The sequence below is a fragment of the Colobus angolensis genome, unplaced genomic scaffold (assembly GCF_000951035.1).
Source record: "Colobus angolensis palliatus isolate OR3802 unplaced genomic scaffold, Cang.pa_1.0 Scaffold37, whole genome shotgun sequence".
NCBI classification, from domain to species: domain Eukaryota; kingdom Metazoa; phylum Chordata; class Mammalia; order Primates; family Cercopithecidae; genus Colobus; species Colobus angolensis.
In genome coordinates, this window is record NW_012117043.1 from 2,854,375 (window position 1) to 2,878,490 (window position 24,116).

Here is a 24,116-nt window from a genome sequence, read left to right on the forward strand (position 1 = left end):
TGGCATAAACCCGGGAGGCGGAGCTTGCAGTGAGCTGAGATCCGGCCACTGCACTCCAGCCTGGGCGACAGGGCGAGACTCCGTCTCAAAAGTAAAAATAAATAAAAATAAATAAAAAAATAAAGATAGGAAAAAGCTTCATCTTTTTCTGTCTGCCGTCTCTTTAACAGTTTCTGCTTTAGCCAGAAGCAGTTATTCTTGGGGATCACATAGTGGGCTCAATCTTTGCCTCTTACCTTCTGTCATGTATACATTTTACTTCCTGACCTAGTTCACCCACATCTGTAACCCTTCACAAAACAATATTACAGCCAGTGCATTCTAGTACTTTCTTTTCTTCTATTATTCTAAGAATTATCTTGTACTTTCTATTTTATTTCATTTTTTTAAAAATGCACTCATTACCCACTAAAGTGATTTCGTAATACATTGGTGAATGGCAATCTATGCTTTGAAAGTCAGTGCTCTAGCTTATTCACCTAAATCCTCTGAGTTTTCCCATTTATGTATTAATTACTCTGCAGAAAAGGCTTTAAGATTATTTTCAACTAAAGCTCTTCCAAAGATTTCTGTCAGAAGCTACTTTTTATGTATTGAAAGGGCGGCGCCTTTCTTTTTCTCTTGTTAACATAAAAAACACACTTTGAACATTAGAAAGTTTTTAAGTGATCACGGGATGGTTTCAGCAAGTTAAGAACAAATATTTGTTGATTGCTATGTTTTGCAAAAGATGACCTAAAAGCACTATTCGTGTGTGTGTGTGTGTGTGTGTGCGCGCGCGCACTAACGTGTACTAATAAAGTCTTTCATTTTAAGACCGTAAAAAAGTAAGCTCTCAACAAATGTGAGCTGTTTTTACTGGAGTCGATCAGATATGTACCAAATAACTAATCCAAATAACTCAGTGTATTGGACCCCTCTCCTGCCTCTAGAATCAGCTCTTCCAAAGGGCCTTCGAACTTCTGCCTGCGTCAATACGGAGGGCTGGGGACTTTTTCATTCTAAGGCTACATTTCTAGTAGGTGTCATATTAGACCCATTCCATCCCAGGGTGCCACATGATCAGATGTCAGTAATTGCAGGCACCAGTGCCATGAATTAATTATCTTTTTTCTTTTTTCTTTTTCTTGAAACCAAGTCTCACTCTGTCACCCAGACTAGAGTGCAATGGCACAATCTCGGCCCGCTGCAGCCTCCACCTCCCAGGTTCCAGCGATTCTCCTGCCTCAGCCTCCTGGGTAGCATGGACTACAGGCATGCGCCACTACGCCAAGCTAATTTTTGTATTTTTAGTAGAGATGGGGTTTCACCATGTTGGCCAGGCTGATCTCAAACTCCTGACCTCAGGTGATCCACCCACCTCTGCCTCCCAAAGTTCTGGGATTACATGCGTGAGCCACCACACTAGGCCAATTATCTTATCTTTTAGCCATCCCTACTCTCTGGTCAGTCCCATTTTAAAAGCAGATAATTGATTTATCAGTGTTCGCTATAGAAAGTAGTTGACCACATTGGACTTGGCAGACATTTCAGAAGACGTGATATTGGTTAGAATTTTCTGCATCCCACATATTTTTAAAATCTGCAATTTAGAGAGAACTTTACTCAGTCCAGCCCTAGGGGTAGATGGATGCACCCTACTGACCCAACTCATTGCAAGGCCATGAAAATAGGAACTGACAATATTGCCCCAGGAAGCTGGAGAAGTGACACTTACATGTGTTGTGTGGGCCTCCCAAGTCCCTTTCCCAAACCTGAGATTCTCTGATTCTCAGTGAAAGGTGAGCCTCCTTTATGGGTCCTGGGTTAGCCACCCTGTTCCTGTCCTAAGCAAACCCAGAGGTTGTGTGAGCTGAAGATGCTACCTTCACAGGGCCAGCGTGGCTCATAGCCCCATAGGTCACATTCCCTGCTTCCCTACCACACACAACCACCAAGCTGCTTTGATCTTTCCGTAGAATCTTCTCTCCTTTTCCTACAGCCATTCTATCAGGCAAATTGGTATTTGCCCCAGATACCCAGGAAGGGTTACAGTCTTTCGGCCTCCTGAAAATACGAATTGTTCTCCTCTCCAGGATCCCCATTGCGGCCGCCCATGAGACCCAGTCTTCGTCTTTAATTTTTTCCTCCAAGCCTTACCTCTCCAACTTCCTGGGTCCCCTTCTCAAGACGGGCAAGGGTGATTCATCGGTGCAAGCCATGGCTTCTGGCTTTGTCTGGCTCCCTTGCCAAAGTCTCTAGGCTTCTCTGGGTAATATCCCTGACTGCCCACTGCTCCTAAAATTTCCCTTCTCTCTGCAACACCAAGTTCCTCAGCAAACGCTGTCACCCAAGCAACTTAGCCGGGACCTAGGGCCTTTCCTCTGCCTTATCTAATTGGGCCCTGGAGTTTTCCTCCTTCTATAGCATCTACAAAAGTTCTCTCAGTGTCCTCTCTTAATGACCTCATCAGTGGCCCAGTGTGTTCTTTCTGTGGGTGGGGCAGAGAGGCTCTGTCGGTATCTGCCAGTTTCTTCCCCAACAGGCTGGAGAAAAATAAGAGAGACATGTTTCCTATCCTCAAAGAGATTAAAGCCCCAGAGGAGGCCGCAATACTGAACGGTGGGTCTGTTTCTCTCTGACTTCTACCCCCAGCTTCCCACTGGGCCTCCCTAGCCGAGCTGGACCAAGGGGAAGTCAGGAGTGCTCCCCTGCCCACAGGGCATGGTCTTTCTGGGACGCAGAGGCAAAGCTAGAACTCTCCAGTACCTAATGCCCTGATTGCTGAGGGTGGGAGAAGAAAGTGTCCCCAGAGGCACAGGGCCACCAAATAGAGGGCCCAGTCCCACCAGCAGGTCACAAGCGTCCCTGCTCGGGACAAGAGGGAGCAGCTGCACCAGCGAGACTGTGGGATAGCCGGTGGCCTCAGCAGGGGTGGCGGTGTTGGTGTTGCTATTTGTGTCTTGATTCAGTGTCGGATTGCCTATTCCTAGCTATTTTCCACTGGCAGAAGAGGCCAAATCTGAGAGTCCTTTCAGTTCCCAGCACCAAGCTCCTGCTATTGGGAAGAATGTGTGTGTGTGTGCGGGGGGGTTGTTTCCCCCTTTTTGTTGGGATTTGAAGCCCTCATCAAGAAATGGGGGAAGCCTGTGACCCTGGGAAAGTGCCTTTCCCTCTCTGGGCCAGTTTCTTCCTCTGTGACACAGTGTCAGGAGGAGGAGCTAGTAAATGTAGTAATTGTTGGCCTCCTATAACTCTGATGTCCTGGCTGCTGTAGGGAGCACTCGGTCTCTCTCATTTACCCCTCTCCTTGGTAGCAGCGGCCACCCCTCCCATGGGACTTGTACACCTCAGACTCTGCCTGCCACATAAATGTCCTCTAATTGTCAGAGCACTGCCAGGTAGACCTTCCCCTCTCCAGTTTACAAAGGAAGAAACAAAAGATTTGAAGTGAGATTACAACTAAAAGATGTGGGATTAAAATAAGATATCTGGGAAGAGGTTCCAGTTATTAAGATCCTGCTGGTCTCACCTGGTCTGAAGAGTTGGAGTTTTATCAGTTATTCTCACCTTTTATTCAGAATAAGCAAGGATCCAGCAGAGGAAGGGGACTGTCACTGGCAGGCCCTGCCTTGACTGCTGTCTCACTTCCCTGCTCAGAAAGTGCCCAGGCCTGCACGTCACCACCCAGGCTCCTTGCCATCGTGTTTCTGGTCTCTTACAGGCCTTCCCCACCTTCCCCTCCAGCCTGACCTCCCACCTCCCCTTCTGCAGCAACCTCTGCATATTTCACGTCCTCCACCTTCATGCAAACATAGGATCCCAGCATCCCCAGCACACACCCTGTTCCCCTGGCCCTGGTGCATGTTGGTCAACCCTCAGGAGACCGCTACCCTCCCATCCTGCCCAGTCGTCATCTTAGGCCAAGCTCAAATCTCACCTCCTCTGTGTTGCTTTCCTGACCGTGAAGCCAAATGTGTGCAACTCTCTCTGTCTCTGAATTTCTGCACCACCTACTCACTGGATACTTGGACCTGGGCAAAGAGTGTATGCTGTCTTTTCCATTAACTTGCTCACCAATTCCCTTTGTTCTGCCATTGGAAAAGGTCCAGCCCTGGTGGTCCCTTCAGCCCCTCCCTCACCCATACTCCCACGAGTGTCTTGACCCGCTACTGGTTCTTTGAACCGAGTCTGAATCATCTTTGTTATCCCCAGCCACCGGCCTTCTCCCTGCCCAGCAACCAGCACTGGAAGGAGAGCCAGGCTGAGCCTTAGTTAATGTTTGTTGAGTGACTGGATGGGTTTCTGGGGCCCCTGAGAGGTAAATGAAAGCCAATCAAAGCAATGGGAATCATTATTGATTAAAAGTCACGCTTGTTAGTTTCCGGCCAGGTCTCAAATCTGATTCTGGGTTGATCATTTCCCCCACCCCACCTTTGTCACTAAGGCTACTGGAGGCCCCACCAGGGGCAGAGCTGTAATGGGAGTTTGGGCTGAGACTGTCCTCTGCATATTTCTTAGTTGTCTGAAGTCACCTTTCAACTCTTTCACCAAGGCACAGTGATTCCTGTCAACAAGGAGGAAGTGCCAGTGTGACCTCTGTGACCCTTCAGAGTCCCCTCTCCAGGTGCTGCCCCACATGAAAGCAGGAATTACTGTGGAAAGGCACAGGCTTGGACTGAGGGGCTGGGGGAGGGCTGTTGGACCCCCAGAGCATGGGCTTTCCTCTGGAAGCATTAACGGAGGTAAATGGTTAACAAAAGGGAGGATTTCTCCCTGTTCCTCCTCCTCTGCCACAGTATTGACTTTTAACCACTGACCTTTGTGTGAGGTGTGAGATTCTGAACAAAGTTGAACGTGGTCATGGATGGTTAAATTCCCACCTTTCCCTTTGGCCCCTGCCTCTGCCCTCTGCCTTCTCGAAACATGGCCCGAGATGTAGAGGCCACCCCCTGGATGTGGTGGCCGCTAAGAGAGGGAGACACACTGGCTCACAGAAAATGAAAGTTGGCCATGACCCTCTGACCCTTTAGGAATCCAGAGGCTTGGTTCCTAGAAGCCACTGAGTGCTATACTAAGGCCAGGCCAAGCCAATCTGATTGAACTTAACAGAGAAGTGAAGTTCCCTAGCAGAAGAAGGCATTTTGGAGCACCCATCCCGGAAACAGCTTTCTAGCCTCGGCCTTCTACTTATTTCTTCCTGCCCACTCCTCCTCCCACCCCACCCCTGCCCCCAGGGACCTGCCAGCCCACTGCATAAGACATTTTTTAATGTGCTGGCAAAATCCCCCAGCACCAGGCTTTGCAGCCCTCCCCCGTTACCCACATATTTTTTTATGGGGTATAGCCCGCTAGCTTGCACTTCCACCCCTCTGCACCCTTCATTGAGTTTTGGGAGAAGCACCATCCGGTCGTGTCATTTGTTCAGGATGACTTTTCCATTCCGTGCCCACTGTGTTCATTTTCCTGGCATGTTCCCATCATCTCCTGGCTCCAGTTGGCCAGGGCCAGCGTGCCATCTCCATGCTGTTGTGTGTGACTGTTTGGTGCTGACCTGAGGGGTGGGTTGGAGGAGTATGAGCCTGGGCTGGGTCCTTGGAAAGCCTGGAGTTTCTTGGTTTCATGCATTATCCATCCCCGACCACTGAGAGCTGAAGAGGAGCATGCAGTTAGTGCCCTTGAGCTGGTCCTTGTGACCTTTCCCTAAGCAGCCCAATCATACACTGCCATGCAGCTTTGAAGTTCAGACCTGGTTTCTAAATCCACAGAAGCTGAGAGGAGAAAGAAAATCTGAGGGGTTACCCAAGATGCCGGCTTTGTCTCTACATCCTTCCCTACCCCAGCCCTGTGCGGCAGGCAGGAGTGTAGGAACTCAGGTAGCTGGACTGGGGAGGAGGGAGAGAAGGAAGGATGATACCAGTTTAGGCTAGTGAGAAATCTGTGAAACCCTAAATGTGCTGTGCCTGGGAACAGACCATGAACACCCCCGCGAAGCTCTCAGTGGTCAAACCAGATTTGGGTATCGACTCACTTTGATCTCAGCTCTTCCTGCTCTCCTAAAGGTCCAGTTTGTGATCCTCTTTAAAGGAATATTTTATTTTCAATACAGACACAGCCCTTGACGTAGCAGTAAAAACCTTCCCCCCCGAGAGACACGTGGCTGTGAAGTGTTTTGGTATGTAACATCCTATCTTTGCCTACGTGGAAGGGGTTATCCCATTGCTTCTTTTGTCCCTCAAGAGGGTGCTCTCCCTAAGCCCTCGTGCCCAGGCCCAGGAGCACTCTAGGGAGGGCAGGGGTCAACTCAGATGGGAGATCCCTTCTGGCAGGGGACTGGTTTGGGATGGGGAGCGGCTGTCATCCTTCACCCAACAAGAGTTTCTTTGAGAACGCTACTCCCTGCCCCCAACTTTGAAGATGGAAGTCAAATTTTCGGACTCTGCTGTGCAGAGCAGAGAGGTCACTAGGCTCTAATGCATTTACCATTGACTGCCCCTCTTGTAGTGCGTCTATTACTGAGTAATTTGATTTGTACCTATTCATTTGCAGTCCCTGCAGGAGCCTGGAGCTGGCCCCTAGTATAATTGGTGCTGTCTCTATTTTTACATCATTAGATTAGCCCCGACTCCTGGCCACTTGTTGTCTGCGCTTGTCTGTCCATTTATACAACCTAATGTAACACAAAATTCATTACTGATCACATTACTTTCAACTCTGAAGCCAGCCTTGTGATAAACATTTGGTTAACCCCTTCCTACCCACAGGAGGGCTGACAGAACAAATGCACTTCCACCCGACAGGCAAATCAATATCTTAATACACCAAAGTGGAATTGCATTTCTAGATTTGTTATTCCTCCTGGAGGAGCAAATGGAAAGGCTTGCCTGAGCCAGCTGAATTGAATAATGAATAGAGCCGCGGCACCAGCAGCCAGTCTGCGAGCACAGCACAAAGGCAGACCGGCATCAGCCCGGCCTTTTCCATCTGGACGGGCGGCGGCACCACCACAATTAGCTGAGACCGTGATCCTTTCCCAGCCACAGCGTGTGGGCTTGAGACACAGGCTGGGACCCCAAAGAGGGCAACAGAGGCCATGCCCCAACACCATTCCTTTAGCTAGGCTTGGCCTAGAACACTAGATCAAGAACTGGGTTAGTTAACTTCAAACCTTGTTCACTGATGTCAAGGCTACCAGACGCTAAATGCCACTGAGAAGTTAAATCTATTACTAAACTCAGGTTTACCATTTGGAAACAAACCTAAAAAGCTCTTCCTCTTTAGAGCCAGGTCAGTGACACCGCGATTGGTTGGTTCACACCAACTTGTGTGTGTGTGCCTGTGCCCAGGGCCAGCATTCTTCGGCACGCAGATGCCATGTGTGCCTGTACATGGTTCTGGTTCTCTGGTAGGGTTGCTATGAGCAACATGTGGGACTCCAACACGGGAGCTGGCCAGGAGTCTTAAAGGGACCTCAACCTCAGCACAGCATTATTAATCTAGAAAATTCTCTCCTACCCCCAGCCTAGTCATCCTCTCCCCAACCCCCATTGGTCTCTGGGTAGCAGCCACAGCCCTAATAAGTCATTAACTTTCAAGACAGCTTGTTTCAAAGTGAAAAATACTCCCACTTATTAAGAAACTCTCATAAAGCCTGGGGCCGGGCACGGTGTGGCTCACTCTTGTAATCTTAGGACTTTGGGAGGCTGAGGAGGATGGATCACCTAAGTCAGGAGTTTGAGACCAGCCTGGCCAACATGGTGAAACCCCATCTCTACTAAAAATACAAAAATTAGCCAGACATGGTGGTACACACCTGTAATCCCAGCTACTCAGGAAGCTGAGGCAGGAGAATCAGTTTTTGTTTTTTGGCCTTTTTTTTTTTTTTTTTTTTGAGACAGAGTTTCGCTCTTGTTGCCCAGGTTGGAGTGCAGCAGTGCAACCTCAGCTCACTGCAACGTCCACCTTCCAGGTTCAAGGGATTCTCCTGCCTCAGCCTCCCCAGTAGCTGAGATTACAGTCACCCGCCACCACGCCCGGCTAATTTTTTGCATTTTTTGTAGAGACAGGGGTTTCACCATGTTGGTCAGGCTGGTCTCGAACTCCTGACCTCAGGTGATACACCTGCCTCGGCCTCCCAAAGTGTTGAGATTACAGGCGTGAGCCACCGTGCCCGGCCAGGAGAATTGTTTGAAACTAGAAGGTGGAGGTTGCAGTAAGCTGAGATCACACCGCTGCACTGCAGCCTGTATGAAAGAGTAAGACCCTGTCTCAAAAAAAAAAAAAAAAAAAGGAAGGCGGGAGGGAGGGAGGAGGGAAGGAAGGGAAGGAAAGGAAGGAAGGGAAGGAAGGAAGGGAGGGAGGGAGGGAGGGAGGGACTCTCAGAAAGCCTGTACCACAATGATTAGAAAAATCGGCATAGGGGAAGGAGAATGGAACCATTACCATGAAAGTCATAAGTGCCATGAACAGAAGATCCTCCAGTGGGAAGGGAAGCGGGGAAAAGCAGCCCTCTAGGGACCATTCTGCCTGGATTTGGATATGGGGAAGTTCTGGGCAGGAGGCTGAGGGGCAGAGGCACTGAAGCCTGAAACAGGACACCCCCTCTCACAGAGGACTGCACCTTGGACCCTGCTGTCCCTTCAGCTGTCCAGAGCCCTTCCAGGCTAGAAGTGGCAAACAGTCCTGTGAGACGTGGAGGTCCTGGAGATTCCTGGAGAGGGCCAGGCACCACTCAGGGCCTTGTCTATTAGACGGATTCTTCCACCATCTCTCATACCTCTCCTCCTTCGTGTACAGGGAGGGGGCAGGGAGAGGGGCACCTCCTTGCAGCAGGCCCAGGGCCTCAAGGTGAGAAGTAAGAAGTGGGGAAGGGCCTCACCCTGTCCTGGGCTGTAGGACCAGGCCCAGGTACTGAGAGCTCCTTGTCCCAAAGATTCCAGAATCGTAACCCTCAAGCACTTCCTGCTATGGGGAGCTACAAAGCAAGCAGGGGTCCCCTCAGCAGGGTATTATGACACCACCACATCCCAGCAGTGGAAGGACACTGGTGTGTCACTGAGGTGAGCCTGGGCACAGTGCTGTCTCCTCGGGGTCGGGGAGACCCTTTCAGAAGGAGTCGGGGCACTAACTCCCCACCCCCACCCCCGATGAACCCCCAGCACACTGTCTTGCTCGGCTGCAAGCCCGCAGCTTTGACCTCAGCTGTTAATCCTCTCAGGTGGGTAAATGGAACACGGGGGTGGGGGAGATCCGTGTATCCCATGGTGGCCCCAGCCCCATAAGCTCTAGAAAACAGATAAGGGCACAGGCCTTTGCCGTTGCAGAATAGGATGGACCAGTGGCAGGGAGGAACGCGCGTCTGCCTGGGGAATGAGAGACTGTGATTTCTTAACCTTGATGGAAAAGGGGAAAGCCACATCTTACCAAACTCTTCCGCTGCGTCGTAGGGAATTTAATTACATTTGGACATTGGAATGAGAAGCAGATGTGGCTCTGGCCTGCCGGCCAGCAGCTCTCAAAGGACAGCCGCCGTCCTGTGGTCTGCAGGGCTCAGTGCTATCTCGCCACGCTGGAGGGTAGCTCGGGGAGACCCCTTCCCAGGAACTAGGGTGGGTCTTCCAAGCTTCAGGGCAGGACTTCAGGACACAGACAGGTCTAGGCCAGCTGCCAGCACCTAGTGCCAAGGACCAGTCTCCAAGCCCTGTCCCCTCTTCATAGCCGGGCAGAGCAGGCATGTGTGCTGGTGCCTGAGACTCCTCCAGGCCCCTCATTGGCATCCACACAGAGCGGTGGCGTGGCAGCACCTGGATGGGCGTTCTCCACCCCAAGCCCGCCTGCCATGCCCCCCAGCACTGAGTCCACCCTAAATGGCATCAGCCAAGGCTCTGCCCCCAGGTTGGCACTGAGGAGCTGGAGCTAGGAGGGGTATTTCAACCCCCCTCCTGGGGGGCCCTCCGCCTGCTAGAGACAGCAGAGGCAGCAAAGCTTATTTTTTTACCCAGAGGTCTCGCGTGCGTGTCCAGTGCGGGTTCTGCTTCTTAAGGCCCCCCACATGCTTTTCTCATTACAGCCATACACACCCAGTGAGGTCACTAGAGCAGACCCTCCCCTCCTGTGCCACAGATGCTGATGCAGATGAGAAGTGAAGTGACTCGCTCAGGTCATTTGGCACATCTGTGACAGAACTGAGGCCAGGGCGAAGTCTCAGCCTCTTAGCACAGTCCTCCTCCTCCCCAGGCCGTCTACAGGGAGCGGCAGGGCAGGGCTTCTCCCACATCTGGCCGATCCTCAGCGTGGCTCCGGCCAGTCCTCAGACACATCCAAACTAGGGACATAGGAGCTGGGTCAGCGCAGCCTTTTCTGTCCCCTCGTATAGCATGTGGTGACCGCATGTACTCTGCCTTGGTCAGGGTTTCAGGTTTCACTGACGTAGTGGGCACTGAGAGGGTCCCTGGATGTGGGGTGCAGTCAAGGTGGTCTGGGTGGGTGATCTTCTCCTTTGAAGCCAAGACTTGGGGAGGCGTGGGGAAGGTGGCTTTCCTGGGAGTGAGGTGTGGCAGCCTTCTTGGGGAAAATGGCCCCAGTCCCCACCGGGCCAGCACACCCTGTGGCTCAGACCTGCCCATGCCACCACTCTTTAGTCGTTCAAAGGCTGCAAAGGAGAACCCGCGCTGGGCTGGAAGCTCTGCCTGGAACTCCAGTGCCCTCCCCACGACACACACAGGCACCGTCAGCTATGGAGGAGAGGCGTGGCTGCAGTAAGGGACAGGCCCCTCCCAAGTCCTCCTCAGTCCTCAGGGCTCTCTCCTCCCCAACCTTTCCCACCTTCATTCTCCCTTCCCCAGCATTGCAATACACATCTCTCCCGGCATCTGCCCCTATCCCTGCTGGGCACCCCCAGGTATCTGGGGCTCTAACCTGTCTCTCAGCCCCGCTCATGGCGTTAAGGCCGCAATGGCTTGCTCTCATGAACAGGGCTTCCGGGAGCCTGAGAAGCTTTCCTCTGTGGGTCCTAGAGGGAAGGGGAATGGGTGGGGGAAGGTGACATGCCCGTGCCCTCCCTGGTTTCTTGGGTGGAAGCTCAGGCACAGAGTGGGCCCTCTGCCTACCTGACTTGCAGTGTCCTCAGCCCTCAGCCTAGCTAGGTGTTGGTTATGACTTTCACCTTCTGGGGCGGTGGACGTCTGGCGGCATCTGAGGTCTCTCATCCTCAGGTCTCCCAGCAAACCCTGCTGAGGCTTTAAAGCACCTGTGCCTGGCCCCAGTGGCCAAGGGCAGCAGTTCCAGGCATCCTGAGTCAAAAGCACCAGAGATTTCCCTTCAGTGTTTGGAGCTGGTGAGGGCTGGACGCAGGATACGCCATGCGGTCTTGCTTCATTCTGTGACAGCATTCTGGATCTCACTACCTGTGGGGTCAGAAACAAAAGCCGGGCAAGGAGGAGAGAAAGCATGTGCCTGGGAGCCTGTGTGTGGAAAGAGACTCCAGCCAGGAAGGAGGCCATGCCTGCCCCCAGGCCCCAGCACTCAGGCAGGAGCTCTCAGGAGCCCAGGCTGTGTTGCGGGGAAGGCACCAGTGCATGAGGTGCCTGGGCCAGGGGTCTGTGCTCAAACTTAGGCATGAAGCCCCCGAGATAACAGCAGGCCAGAGTGAGCCCTGCCTCTCACCTGCTCCTTGGTGCCCGCAGCCTAAGCCAGGGTTCCTGTCAGCAGAAGCAGAGGAGTCTTTTCATCCTCAGCTTCCAGAAGCTGCCTCCTTCCTTCCTCCAGCATGCCTGGGAAGGGAACAGAAACCCCTGCCAGAGGAGAAAGGGGACTCCCTTCTCAGTCCCTGCTAGCCCAGCCCCCCATCCTCCCAAGCGCTCACTGCTGGTGGGCAAAGAGGACTCCTGCTCTGTGGGCATGGCAGCCTGGCAGCCCGTGAGATCTGAAGCCTTAGGGAAGAACCTGGTGGGGAGGGGAGCCCCACACTGCTGGGAGAAGCCTGGTGGGGCGGGTGGTGGGGAAGAGGGAAAGCGCAGGGGAGCCAGGAAGCCTGGGAGGTGGGTATACTGAGTGCAGTGGGAAGCGGGACTGCCTTTAACTGCTGCACTTTTCACCTCCTAAAAAGTGCCCTGGGGGCTGAGGCTGGCTCCATCCCAGAGTGTGGTCTCTGACAAGGCTGTCAGGGTTTAGAGCCAATCTCAGCCAACTCCATCTCTGTCTCACAGAGCAGGCCCCCGCCTCCTCAGCCACCCTCTGGAAGAGACAGCAGTTGTTTTCAGGCACAGGACTGGTGTAAGACAAGCAGCCCCGAGCCATGTCTGCCTGGGCCACCACCTCTCCAGGTGCCAGCGCCAGCACTGGGAAGCTGCCAGCCCTGCTCAGCCCCACACAATTTGCTCAAGTCTTCCCTCCACTTAGCCTCTCTCTCTCCAAGCCCCATTTTGCATAGCCGGTCCTGTTTGCAGGACATAAGGGCCCTGTGTGCAGGCCCCTTGCTGACCAAGTTGATCTCTTAGGGGCAGACCCCATATGGTCCATTTACTGAACTTAGAGCAGTCACGTGACCCGCTGGTCTCCTCTTCACATGTCCCATCAAGGGAAAATGCAGAAAATGCCTGACCTCCTAATGAGAGGACCTCCCCAACTATGTACCTCACTCCCCATTCAGGAACCCCCAGGCAGAAGGGGACTGAAGCTGTTGGTTGCAAACCTCCTCAAAGCCAGGCACTGGGCAAGCGCGGGCAGCTCGGCTGGCTGCTGTGTGCCGCGAAGCCATCCACTCCCCTGGGCCACCACCAAGCCCAGCCCCAGCAAGGGTCTTGACCACAGTCCCTGCTGATGTGGGAGAGCTGAGAGGTGGATGCAGAAGGGAAAAATCGATGCATGTCAACAGGGTTGGAAATTTATTTTCCATCTTGGAAGAGGGTATTTGCAAAGAGACGAGGAGGGAAATGAAAAGCTGTAAACACATATCTGCCATCTTCCTCCCTGGGCCATTTCTTGATTAAAAAGAAAGAATCCTTCCCAAACTCCAGTGGAAGCCAAGCTGATGAGGGCCTGGATGGCAGAGACACCTGCTGGGGAGGGAGGCTGGAGAGGGACCCTGTAGTCCTGTGGATCATCACAATGACTAATCCGATTGCAGCAATAATAGTAACTCACATTTGCTGACTGGAAGCGTTAAGCACTTTGTGATGCACTCTACATGCATTATTTAATTTCATTCTTAGAACCAGGCCATGACACAGACGTCGTTAACCTCATGTTCGGGAACCTGAGGCACAACGATTCGAGTAGCTTTCCCAAAGTCTCCCAGGTAGCAGGTGGCCGGGGGCTGTGCTCTTAACCACTTGCCTAAACGCCTCCACCAAGCTGGGCAGACACTGCCCCTCTGCCTTCTCGGGTTCTCCGAGTTGGGGGGATGGACTGGCTGGGGGAGACATCCTCATCCTCCCGCTCACTGCTGGAAGCAGGCAGAGCTGTGGGTGCAGGGTCAGACTGGACCCTAAGGTCTCATCCTACTCCCACCAGGCAGCGTGGGTGGAGATACGCAGCCAGGGCTCAGTCACAGTGCTCTGCCAGTTCCTTCAGTGGGCAGCATCAATGCTCATGTGCAGAGCCGTGGACGCTGCTCCTTTTGTGGTGGCAGAAGTGCCAGAGCTGCCCAAAGGCTGAACCAGGGGCCCCAGGCAGCCTCTTCCTAAACACATACAGAGCACTGCCCTCCCTGGCCCCACTCAGTCCCTGAGACTAGGGCTCAACGCCCCTGCTTCCAGAAGCCAGAGGAGTTTTTCTCAGGGCCTTTGATTGGCCAGATGTCCAGCTTGGAAGAGACCCAGAGGACACCAATCCCGAAGCAGGACTTCCTCACTCTTTTTTTGTTTTGTTTTTTGAGATGCCAGGCTGGAGTGTAGTGGCACAATCATAGCCCACTGCAGCCTGGAGCACCTGGGCTCAAGGGATCTTCCTGCCTCCCGCGTAGCTGGGACTACAGGCACATGCTACCATGCCTGGCTAATCTTTTCATTTTTGGACACGGTTTTGCTGTATTGCCCAAGATGATCTTGAACTCTTGGCTTCAAGTGATCCCCTTGCCTTGGCTTCCCAAAGTGTGGGATTACAGGCGTGAGCCACTGCACCCTGCCTGACTTCACCTCCGACCTGCTGCTGGGTGCCCTGGTTTGGCCTCTCCAGCTTTCCCTGCGTCTCACACAGGCCCTGTGCCCTCCGCATTTCACCCCTCCCGGGGAGTCTGCTGCCCATCAACTCACAGCCTGGCAAAGGGACCACAACACTGCACTGTGGGCGGGGGCGCAGGGGCCATGCTGCATGACCCAGCTCAGGAGTAGGGTAAGGTATGGGCAGTTGTGCCCTTGCCTCCTCACAGACAGAGAACGACCCCACCCCACGCCATCTCCCTGGGCACATGCTTCCAGGTGACCAGGGTTGCTTCCCTCTAAAAAGGCCAGCCCCCCTCTCCGCCCCCTCTGACACCTCTGAGTTTGGACCGGCTCTGTATGGAGCGGGGCAGCATGTGGATCCAGCTTGCTTTTTTTTTTTTTTTTTTCACCCTAAGAACAGTAGTGTCAAGGATCGAGCTATCTCATCCTTCACTTGTTTCATGAGAGCAGAGGCACCTTTCCTTCAGGTGCTACTCATTCATCATCCCCCTACCCCTGGGGCCTGTCTATCCTGGCCCAAGGCATAGAGGGGCAGCTGCGGGTAACAGGCCCATTTCCAATATGAGCCAACAGGAATGGCTCTCCAGCGTGGGCACAGGGGCCGGTCTTAGTGATGCCGGAGCTGCCAGCACCCTGTGGCCTGCACCAGCACCCGTTCTTTCTTGGGGGATGGGGGAAGGGGGTGAAGAACCAGGGCTAGTGGCTGCTTCCTCTTCCTTGGTTTTGCTCTCTGCAGCATGGGTATATAGCTCCCACCGCCCAGGGAAACCACATCCCTGGAGAACGCAAGGTCACAATGAGGTGACTGGGTCTAGCCACTTGCCTGAGAGCCACTCCTCCTCTCCTGCCCTACTTCGGGGCCTGGAGAACAAGCTCTTTGAGAGCTTTTCCCACTGACCAGAATCTCCACACCTCTAAGCGGGGAGGTGGCTGGGGACACTTTCCTTATTTCCTGCCACAGAGCCCCCAGCACTCCCTTCCGGGCCCTGGCAAGTTCCTCATGGGCTTCCCCCACAGGTCCACCTCAGCCACAGGACAGCTGCCCAGACCTGGGGGTCTTGGGAGTGGGGGAGGAGGGCAGCAGCCAGGAGTTGGGCCACTGAGTCAGAAGGTCCAAGGGCGCCCCTAAAAACTGCAGTCTGTCTCCCTGTCCTCTACCAGCAACCCACCCGCATGGGGCCCCATCTGGCACTGCATGGGCCTTAGGTCCACACCCCTCCCACTTCCTAAAACTGTTCCTCATGCTGAACCTGTGACTCCTCTCCCCCTCCCCCACATTGAACGGAGTCTTGGCCCCCTCTGTCACAGCAGATCTATCTCTGCGACCTCCAAGAGCAATTGATCCCCAGCCCCTACACATGCATGTCACTGTCCTCCTTGACTGCAAGCTCCCCCTCCTCACGGTGTGCCCCTGCACTTCCTGACACCTCTCCACCTGCTTGCAGAGATCAGTGTACTTCTCAATCGTTGTCCATATCTTTTCCAAAAAGATTCCTCAATGCTTTTCTTTTCAAAAGGGAAAAAAAAAGGAAAAAAAAAACAATGCCAACAGCCCAGCGTCCGTGAGCAACCCAACAGTAACAAAGCATGCGTTCGGGATGGAGGAAGGTAAGGCCACACATTTCCATTTGCCGCTTGCTCCTAGGGCTGGGCGGCCGGGATGACTTGGAGTGGGGAATCTGAGCAGCCTTCCTCCCCTCCACTTCCCACACACACCCCTGCTGCAGGGGGAGGAACAGAAGGGGTCTGAGAGGAGGCATGGAGAAAAGCGCCCACAAAGCTGCCCTGGGGCCAGCAAGCCACCGTTTCTTTCACTGTTAGTCTGTGTTGAAGAATGGGCCCCCACCTCCCCTTACCACATCATTCATTCATTGATTCATTCATTCATGCTAGAAATGTTTAGGGCACCCATGATTTTCCAGGCCACTAGGGATACAGAGATAAGGCACAGAACCCCCCTGAGGGGGTCTCCTCTAGATGAGGAGACACATGGGAGGGTGAGGGGGCCTGGGCTAGGAGTCAACATAGCGCAGGGTGGGGTCTGGCAGACTCTGTTGCGGGGGGACAGAGCGGGCTCAGAGAGGAGTGGATACTCATGCTAAGCTTTGGAAGATGAGTGGTGTTCTGGGGCCCGGGGAGCCAGTGTAGGGCTTTTTAGAGCAATTTACATGAGCATAGGCCCAGAGGCCTGGAACCACCTGGATGGGTCCAAACACCACACAGCTACATCACTTTCTTGTCTCAGACATAATAATGGGTACCACTAGTGAGGGGTTGGCAGCAGGTCATGGGAAGGCCATTTCATAGTGCTGGGGAGTTCAGAGCTTGCCCTGGGAACTGTTAGGAGTGGTTGAAGGCTTTTACGCAGAGGAAAAGCAAGATGAGGGCTGTGCTGTAGACGGCCCACTCTGGCTTTGGCACGGCGCGGGTGACCTGGAGTCAGGAGACCGAGGCGCACAGTGCAGGCTTAGCCAGGGCAGAGGCAGAGGAGGGAGAAGTTCAGCAGAGCCTTGGTTACCCTGGGATGCGGGGGCGAGGGAGAACGCTGCCCCCATCCATCTTACTCGGGCCTAACTGGCAAAGGGAAAATTCGACCAAGGCACTCAGGCAGTCCCTGGCCCCCAAGAACGGCACATTCATCTTGTAAGTCCCTGGGCGGCTTTCCCTGCACTGTGGTGTGATGGGCTGGGGTGCGTCCATGAAGACTGATTGGTGGGACCACCGAGGCTGCTGGGGTATTTGCTGGGGGCCTATGCCAAGGGACGGTGGGGGTGCCATGCCTGGGCCTTGGCTCCCGTTTCCTGGCTTCCTTGGCAGTGTGGATGTAGAGGCATTTTGCATCAAGGCTGTTGAAGCTGTCCCTGAGCTGTAAAAAGGGGCCAGCCTTCCCCATCCTGGTGGCCCTGCCTGCTTCTTCCTCCGGGGCCTTCTTCCTTAGGCCTGGCGGCCCGATCCTAAGGAAGCCCCTGCTTTTCTTGCTCCTGCCGGTGCTCTTCTCCCGCCCGCCTGGCCCTGCTGTCAGCGCCCCCTAGTGCCGGGCCGGCCGCGCATGAGGGCGGTGGTACCTCAGAGATGGCCCAAAACTCGGCTTGCTTGTGGGGAAAGAAGGCAACAAGAGGGGGCTCTTGGAATCTGGAGCTTCCACGTAGAATCCCCAGGGTCTACCCTCGGCTTTACCACCCTCTCCATCTCATAGCACGATGGCCTGTCACCCCAAATTAGGGTGATACTGAAGAAGGAGCAGGAAAAAAAGATCCTACCTGCCTTGTTTTCTATCCGTATCCAGATAGCTCTTGACTTTCCCAGGCAGCCAATGTCCCTTGGAGATCAGGGACCACAGTCAGGCCCTCGGCCCCTGTCCACAGTCCCATCCCCCTACTTTCCCCAATTTGCCAAGAGGCCCTGGTGTCCCAGTGAACTGTCCCCCCGAGACCCAGGCCACAGACTCGGCTGATGGATCCCAAGGGCCCCTCCCCCCACAAGGCCCAGGTGCCTGCCTCCTCCCCACTCCACTCTGTGGCCGCTGCAGGCCTGCAGAGAGTGGGGGTCAGTGGCTCGCTCCTGGCGGGCTGGTGCTGGCCGGCCCAGGAGTGAAGGCCGTGACCCCTTCATTACCTAACCAGAGCCAGCTGTACTGCGCGTGTGGTGGCAGGAGGCCTGGGAGCAGTTGCAGGCTGAAGACCAAGGGCTCAAGCCAGACCAGATGAGTGCAACGTTTGTGCACATCTTGCTCTTTCAAATAACTGCTTTGAGGTCCTGCACTCCTGGGTGGACAGGCCAGACCCCCTCAGTCACAGGCAGGCGTCCCTTGGAGAAGGTTGCAGCTCTATATATCTTGGCTTGGGGCAGACACCAGAGACTGCCCAGTATGTCTGTGCCCACGTGTCAGAGCCCCCGGGGGAGACTGAAAGGGAATCGGAACTGACCACCTTCAGAAAGCCAAGAAGTAATTGGTTCTTCCTTACACTCAGCAAGCAGGGAATTCCGTTCCCAACCCACCTACCCCAGGACCTGACTTGGGTCCAGAGATGGTAGGACAATTGAGGGGCCCATAGCTGAATGAGATGGGTCAAGCTGCCGTATCTGAGATGGCGTGCAGGGCCGATACGGATGTGCAGGGCCAAGGAGGCAGAGGAGGCGGAGGGCAGGACTCCCTGACTGCCCTTCAGGTTGATGCTGAGGGGCATCCAGGAGACTTGGGGCCCAAAAGGAAAGGAGAAAGGAGGCACTTCAGGCAAACAGGGACCCCCTCTTCACTGGAGAAGGCCCCTCTTAAACCAGGCATCCTCTCCCAGGGAAACAGGACACTTGCCAGGAGGTGCCAAAGATGAGCCAAGACCTGGCCATCAGGTGGACTGTGTGGGTGAGCATGAGTGAACGAGTGAGTGGCAAAGCCAGGCAGAAGCTCCAGGCACAGGCAGGGTAGGAGAGAGGTGGGGACAGATCAGGCAGGGGCGCTGCAAGCCCTCCGGTGTCCTGGCTTCTCCCCGCCTGCCTCCCCTGTAGAGCCAGGACAAGAGGCACTGTGGAGTTGGGGGCATGCTGGCTGAGCATGAGTGTGTGCAGGTGCGGGTACAGGCCCTGTGAAGAGCTGTGTTGTCCACACACATCGTCAGAGTGGCCGTGCTTTGGGCCTAAAGGTCTTCCCGCAATAGGGAGACCGTGCTCTCACACCGGAGTCTGCCAGCCAGGGGGCTTTCCCTCCCCTGGCTGAGCCTTCCTGTGACCTGAGCTGCCCCCTGCCCATCCAGGGAGCAGGTGGGGATCCCCCTGTGGAAGGACACAAGTGAACCCAGAATGGTGCCTCAAGGCAGGCAGCCTGGCCCAGATGGTGCCCCCACTCCCCAGACCCAACTCTAACCAGGCCTGGCCCTCTCCTGTGTCTTGCAGAACTTCAGCGAGAGGGAAGCATCGAGACTCTGAGTAACAGCTCAGGCTCCACCAGTGGCAGCATACCAAGAAACTTTGATGGCTACCGATCTCCGCTGCCCACCAATGAGAGCCAGCCCCTCAGCCTCTTCCCGACTGGCTTCCCGTAGGTACCAGCAATCTGCTTCTGACTGGCCAGCCCCCTCCCCTGCCGGAGGAGGGGAGAAGCCCCGCTCTGGTCCTACCCTCCAGTCTCTGCTCCTCCTTCATCAACCACCTTCCCCAAGCTTAGTGACAGCAGCCACCCATCCTACCTGGATGGAGAAGAGACCCTTCTCCAAGCACCTCGGCGCACCTGCCCTCTGCCACACCTGTCGGTGGAGGCTGTGGCCAGGATAGACTGCAGAAGCTCGGTCCCTGTGTATGTTTGCATATGACATCCTGCATTGGATCCGCTTTTGTATTTTTTAACCATACCCACGGTGGGGCGGGGAGGGGGGCCTGGAACAGTGGCCAGATCTGGGGGCCTGAGTGGGGACAGAGTTGATGGTCCACCTGGCCATCTTGACCCTGAGTGGATAGTCACAGCCTCAGCTCACGTCTGGCTGTGACACGCTGCCCCCAGCTTCCCCTGGTCAGCCCCACTCCAGCACAGGGTGAACGGAGGCCCAGAGTACTAGGGAAGGAGGAAGGGAGGAGACGCCTCTTCTTCCTCCTTTCTTTCCCCATCTGTTCATGGGAAGAGTTTGTCTTTCTTATCTTTAAGCCCCTTTACCCTGGTCCTGTACTGATCAGTGAAGGAAACCGTGGTTACTGAGGCCCTGTCGAAAAGTGCACGTCTTGTCCAATAAATCACGCTGCAATTGGTGTCTATCCCTGAGTTGCTGGGGTCAGGGTCCTCTCCAAACGCTGAGCAGAGTCCTTTGGCCTGAGTGCCCAGGATCCCAACACCCCCTTTCATGTGCAGCTTGGGGGCAGAAAGAGTCAGTGGAGGGTTGGAATGGGAAGAACTTTTGTCCTGGAATTTGGATGGGGCCTGATTTAAGCCTATTCTCCAAGCATCTTGATTTAAGTCCATTCTCTAAGCATCTTTCCTGTTGCCAGAGGTAGTAAGTTCTTGGGGTGCCACAAGGTTGGACCCTCCTCCCTGGGGATCAGGGCTTGCCTTGTGCTGGTGGGTTGCTGTCGGGGGCAGAGTCTGGCAAAGCCTTACCTGGGGGGTACCTTGTAATTGTCTCTCTTTTTAAACTCAGAAGATGGAAGGGTGGTCAGGTGAAGGTGGGTATCTCATGAAACCTGGCTGGAACCTTCAGATGACAAGTTCCTGATTTTGTCCCCCCGCCCCACCACCACCACTTCTGGACCTAAGTCAGTAGCAACAAGGAGACAAGAACAGGGAGAACAAATGGTGCATTGAGCAGGAAGGAGACGAATGCTAGTCCTTTGTCCCCTTCCCTGGCCCACACTTCCCAGAGACCCCAGGCAGGCCTTGGAGAATGGAAGGAAGCCCACAGAGCCAGGTGTGGTTTGGGTAAAGTTTAATGGAACAGCCATAGAAAAGTTGAGTTCACAAACAGGCCTTCCCATGCAACTGTCCAGCCAGAGCTGGGGCAGCTCCTGGGGACCCTGCCCGCTTCACACACACCCATCCCATCCTGAGAGGCCTTCATCTTCAGTACCCTTCACCAGATCAGTTGGGCATGTTGAGGGCAGAGGTGGAGGGTTGTTGAATCATACTAGGCTCTGTAAGCTAAAAAGATAATCCTGCATGGGGTGGCATAAGCCAGTCCCTCCTGCCTGGGCACCTGCAGGGCAAGAAGTCACATGCCAGACTGAGGCATGCCGGGAACACTAGCCTGGCCCCAACAGTAGGGGGTGTTGGAGGAGCTGCAGCTTTTCCCCATCTCCTGAATTATTGATGAGCCTGGCACTGCCCCTACCCCCAGCTACAGCCATGTTTCAGTCATGGGGACAAGGAGGAGCGTGCTACCGGGCTACCTGTGCGTGCTGCCCATGGCCTGTCTTCCTAGGGATGGCTTCAGCTGCCCTAGGAAGCATGGGCCTCTCTGAAACCACCCCAGGACACATGAATGTGGCAGAGACCTTGCTGCCAGGGGCTCTCTCAGCCATTCAGGGAACTGGTTGGCAGCTTACAGAGTCAGGAGTCCTCCCTGGCCTGGCCCTTCCCTTTCAGCGGGGGCAAAACAGCTGTGGCCTCCCCCAGGCAGGGAAAGTGGTGGGTGTAGGGCTGGACTTGCCGGCTGAGCTTGCAGGACAATCTGGTTATTCATCTGCTTGAAGCCAGGGCAACTCTTTGAGTATGTGGGGGAAGGGTGAGGATAAGGGAGACCAGATAAGCTGGCCCCACAGCGGCTGCCACTGGAGCTCAGGTTATCAGAAAGGCCTTGGGCCTGGCCTCCGGCTAATTGGGGAGGTTATGAAGCCTGCCATAGCCTGTAATCAGCTGGAAGTGAGAGCTGGGCCCCAGGGTGGGGGACCTTACTGGCCACTGGCCCCAGAGCAGCCGCTTCCTATCCTCTACAGATAACATCCAGGGCAATCTGGGACTCACCCCCAGCCCCAGCAGACCTCATGGTGGCATCACCTGGGAGGGCATCAGAACAGGAATCAAACTGTGGCTGGATCAGGGGACCTTTAGGAATCCATGTGACCTCCCGATTCTCTCAGCACTACCTGGTCAACAGGCAGCTTTACTACGGACTTCCAATTTGATGAAGGAAAAATACCTTCATGATCTGGAAAGAGGCTGGTGGGAGCCAGCGTGGCAACTGAAGGTGCGAGAGTACTGTCTGGGATGAGAAAAGGCCCGGGAGGCCTGAGGCCAATTCAAGCACACAAGCTCGAACACCAGGGCCAGCCCCTCTGTAAATGAGCAGAGGCCAGGCCAGGCAGCCACCAGTCTGGAAGTGGATATGGTTTCTCAGTGATAATTTTTTATTTTCACAATTCAGGGACTCATGAAACAAGAAAGTACCTGAGAGTTCTGTTCGATCCTCGTTTTTTGCAGATGACAAGCAAGCCTGAGCTCCAGAGAAGGGCAGGGCCTTGCCCAAGGTCACAAAGTCACACACCTAGTGAGCTGATCCCTGTCTGCACCTGGCTGCTTAACACCCTGGCCAGTTCCCTTAGAGGGACCCAAATCCGAGCTGACCTCCCTGTCCTGTGCCTGTATCCCATCCAGACGCTGACCCTGCTGATCCCCATCCGGACTCCATCAGGCTTCCTGCCCGGGCTGAGAGACTGAATTTGCAGCTGCTCCCTTGCCCCTGTATAGTTGGAAGGCAGCCCCCACATTGCACACCTAGAGCTGGAGGCTCTAGAGGCAAAGGGACAGTGCATCCTGTATGTCTCGAATTCAGAGCAAGAGCCCAGGGGAGGGTGGCAGCCCTAGCATCTCAGGATCACCTTGCTGTAGGAGCAGGGGTAGGCAGCTCAGCAGCACCAGCTTCTTAGGAGTGGGTTTGGACTTGCTGTCTTTAAGGTCCCAGGGTCCCATCCCAGCTCTGCCACCGGCAGGTACATGGCCTTGGGTACATGACTGCACCTCTGGAGTTCAGGGTCCTCATGTGTAAAGGAGGGAGTAGAGGGGAGAGAGCGGCATGCCCTTCCCGGGGGCGCGACCGAGCGGAAGCAGGCAGAGGGGAAGCTGCGGATCCACAAGGCAAACCCATGGTTCCAGGGGAAGCTGACAGCCAGGCCAGGTGCCCCTTAGCAGGGATGGGGAGGGCGGAGGCGGCACAACTAGAGCCCAGATTGTGGCACGCCGTAACCACGCTGCTCCAGGAAATCCCGACCCGCTCCCTGCGAAAGCGTTTCCGAACGCGAACCCAGAGCCTGTGAGCGCGCCGGCAAGCCCCGCCCCTCTGTCGCAGGTGGGCCTGTCCTAGGGGGTCCTTCCTGCGCTCTACCCCGTCTCTCAAGCCACTCAGTCGATCGCCCCGTTCACGCTCCCGTGGTCCCAGACACCCATAACCATGATCTCGCCTCCATGCACATCCAGCGCACGAAGGTTCACGAAGACGCGCACCTCACTTCTGCGGACCAGGTGTCCCAAGCGTACAGCCGCCACCCGCGGAACCACGGCCCCGGGCCAGTGAGTCGTCTACAGCTCCCCGGGTTATGGGATTCCCCAGAACTCTGGGAAAGTTACCCGAAGTCCATCGGGGATGCGGCCTTGGTTCTCGGCCGCGTGATCTCGCCCTCAGGTGCAGAACGACGCCCTTCCCGGGCCCACAGCTGCCAGGCTGGGCCTTGCCATCGCATGCGCCGGGGAAGACCAGGGACGGGGCCACACAGGCCGTGGCTGCAGAGGCGCTTCCCGGGGCCACCCTGCGACCATGAGGGAATCGAGCCGCCGGCTCTCCCCGCGTCCCCCGCCCCATCCCAGCCAGTTGGTCCGACCCTGCACGGGATAATTGGGACGGGAGGGAGGCGACGGGCGGGCTGCGGCTCCAGAGAGACTGCGCGCCTGTCAGCGGCAATTTGTTTAAGTGGACGGGACGGGCCGGGCCGCTGCGGGCTGGGGTCACCGAGGCCGCAGCCCCCACCCCAGCCAGACCTGGGACCGCGGGGGATCCCGGCCCGGCCGCTAAACGGGGCTGGCTGGCGCCAGGGCTCCGGGAGGCGCGGTCCGGCGGGGAAGCCGTGATGGGAAGCGACTGTGTCCAGGGAGTGTCCTTCACCCCCACACTCCCCACGTCCAGGCAGGGACCGATGCGCCCGGCGGCACCCTCACAGCGGGCCCATCGCACGGGGCCACACACGTCCCCTGAGCTTAGCCTGGGCACATGCGTCTGCCACCGAGGGCTCCCAGTCTGCAGCCCGCGCCCCGACACTCGGACGCACGTCCGTCGCCGGCTCTGCCACGCGGGCGCACAGCCCGAGCTTCCTGCTGCCCACTGCCCGCGGGCTCACGCAACCCCAGCCCTGCACACAGAGGAGGAAGCGGCGGGGACCCCCTGCCACCTCGGAGGCTCAACCCGGGGAAGGCCCCAGCAGTCTCCCTTAACCCTGCCAGAGGTGACGGGGCCGGAGGACGTAAGGGCAGCCACGCCAGGCTCCCGACCGCGGCCCCACCCGGCCCAG

At 55.4% G+C, this 24,116-nt stretch overlaps 1 protein-coding gene and 1 long non-coding RNA gene across 3 annotated transcripts in view; one reads left to right on the forward strand and one right to left on the reverse strand.

Annotated features, from left to right (window-relative positions):
• The window catches only part of BCAS3 (breast carcinoma amplified sequence 3), a 655,658-nt gene extending 635,777 nt beyond the window's left edge, over positions 1-19,881 (forward strand). Inside the window, exons 21-22 of the mRNA XM_011953652.1 lie at positions 6,089-6,154; positions 19,032-19,881. Coding sequence (XP_011809042.1) covers positions 6,089-6,154; positions 19,032-19,180 — 215 coding nt within the window. The 3' untranslated portion in view covers positions 19,181-19,881. The remainder of the gene's footprint in view (positions 1-6,088; positions 6,155-19,031) is intronic.
• Positions 19,882-20,536: 655 nt separating this feature from the next.
• The window catches only part of LOC105520072, a 6,187-nt gene continuing 2,607 nt past the window's right edge, over positions 20,537-24,116 (reverse strand). For both annotated transcript variants that reach the window (XR_001003068.1, XR_001003069.1), the window contains exon 2: positions 20,537-20,815. This is a non-coding gene — a long non-coding RNA (uncharacterized LOC105520072). The remainder of the gene's footprint in view (positions 20,816-24,116) is intronic.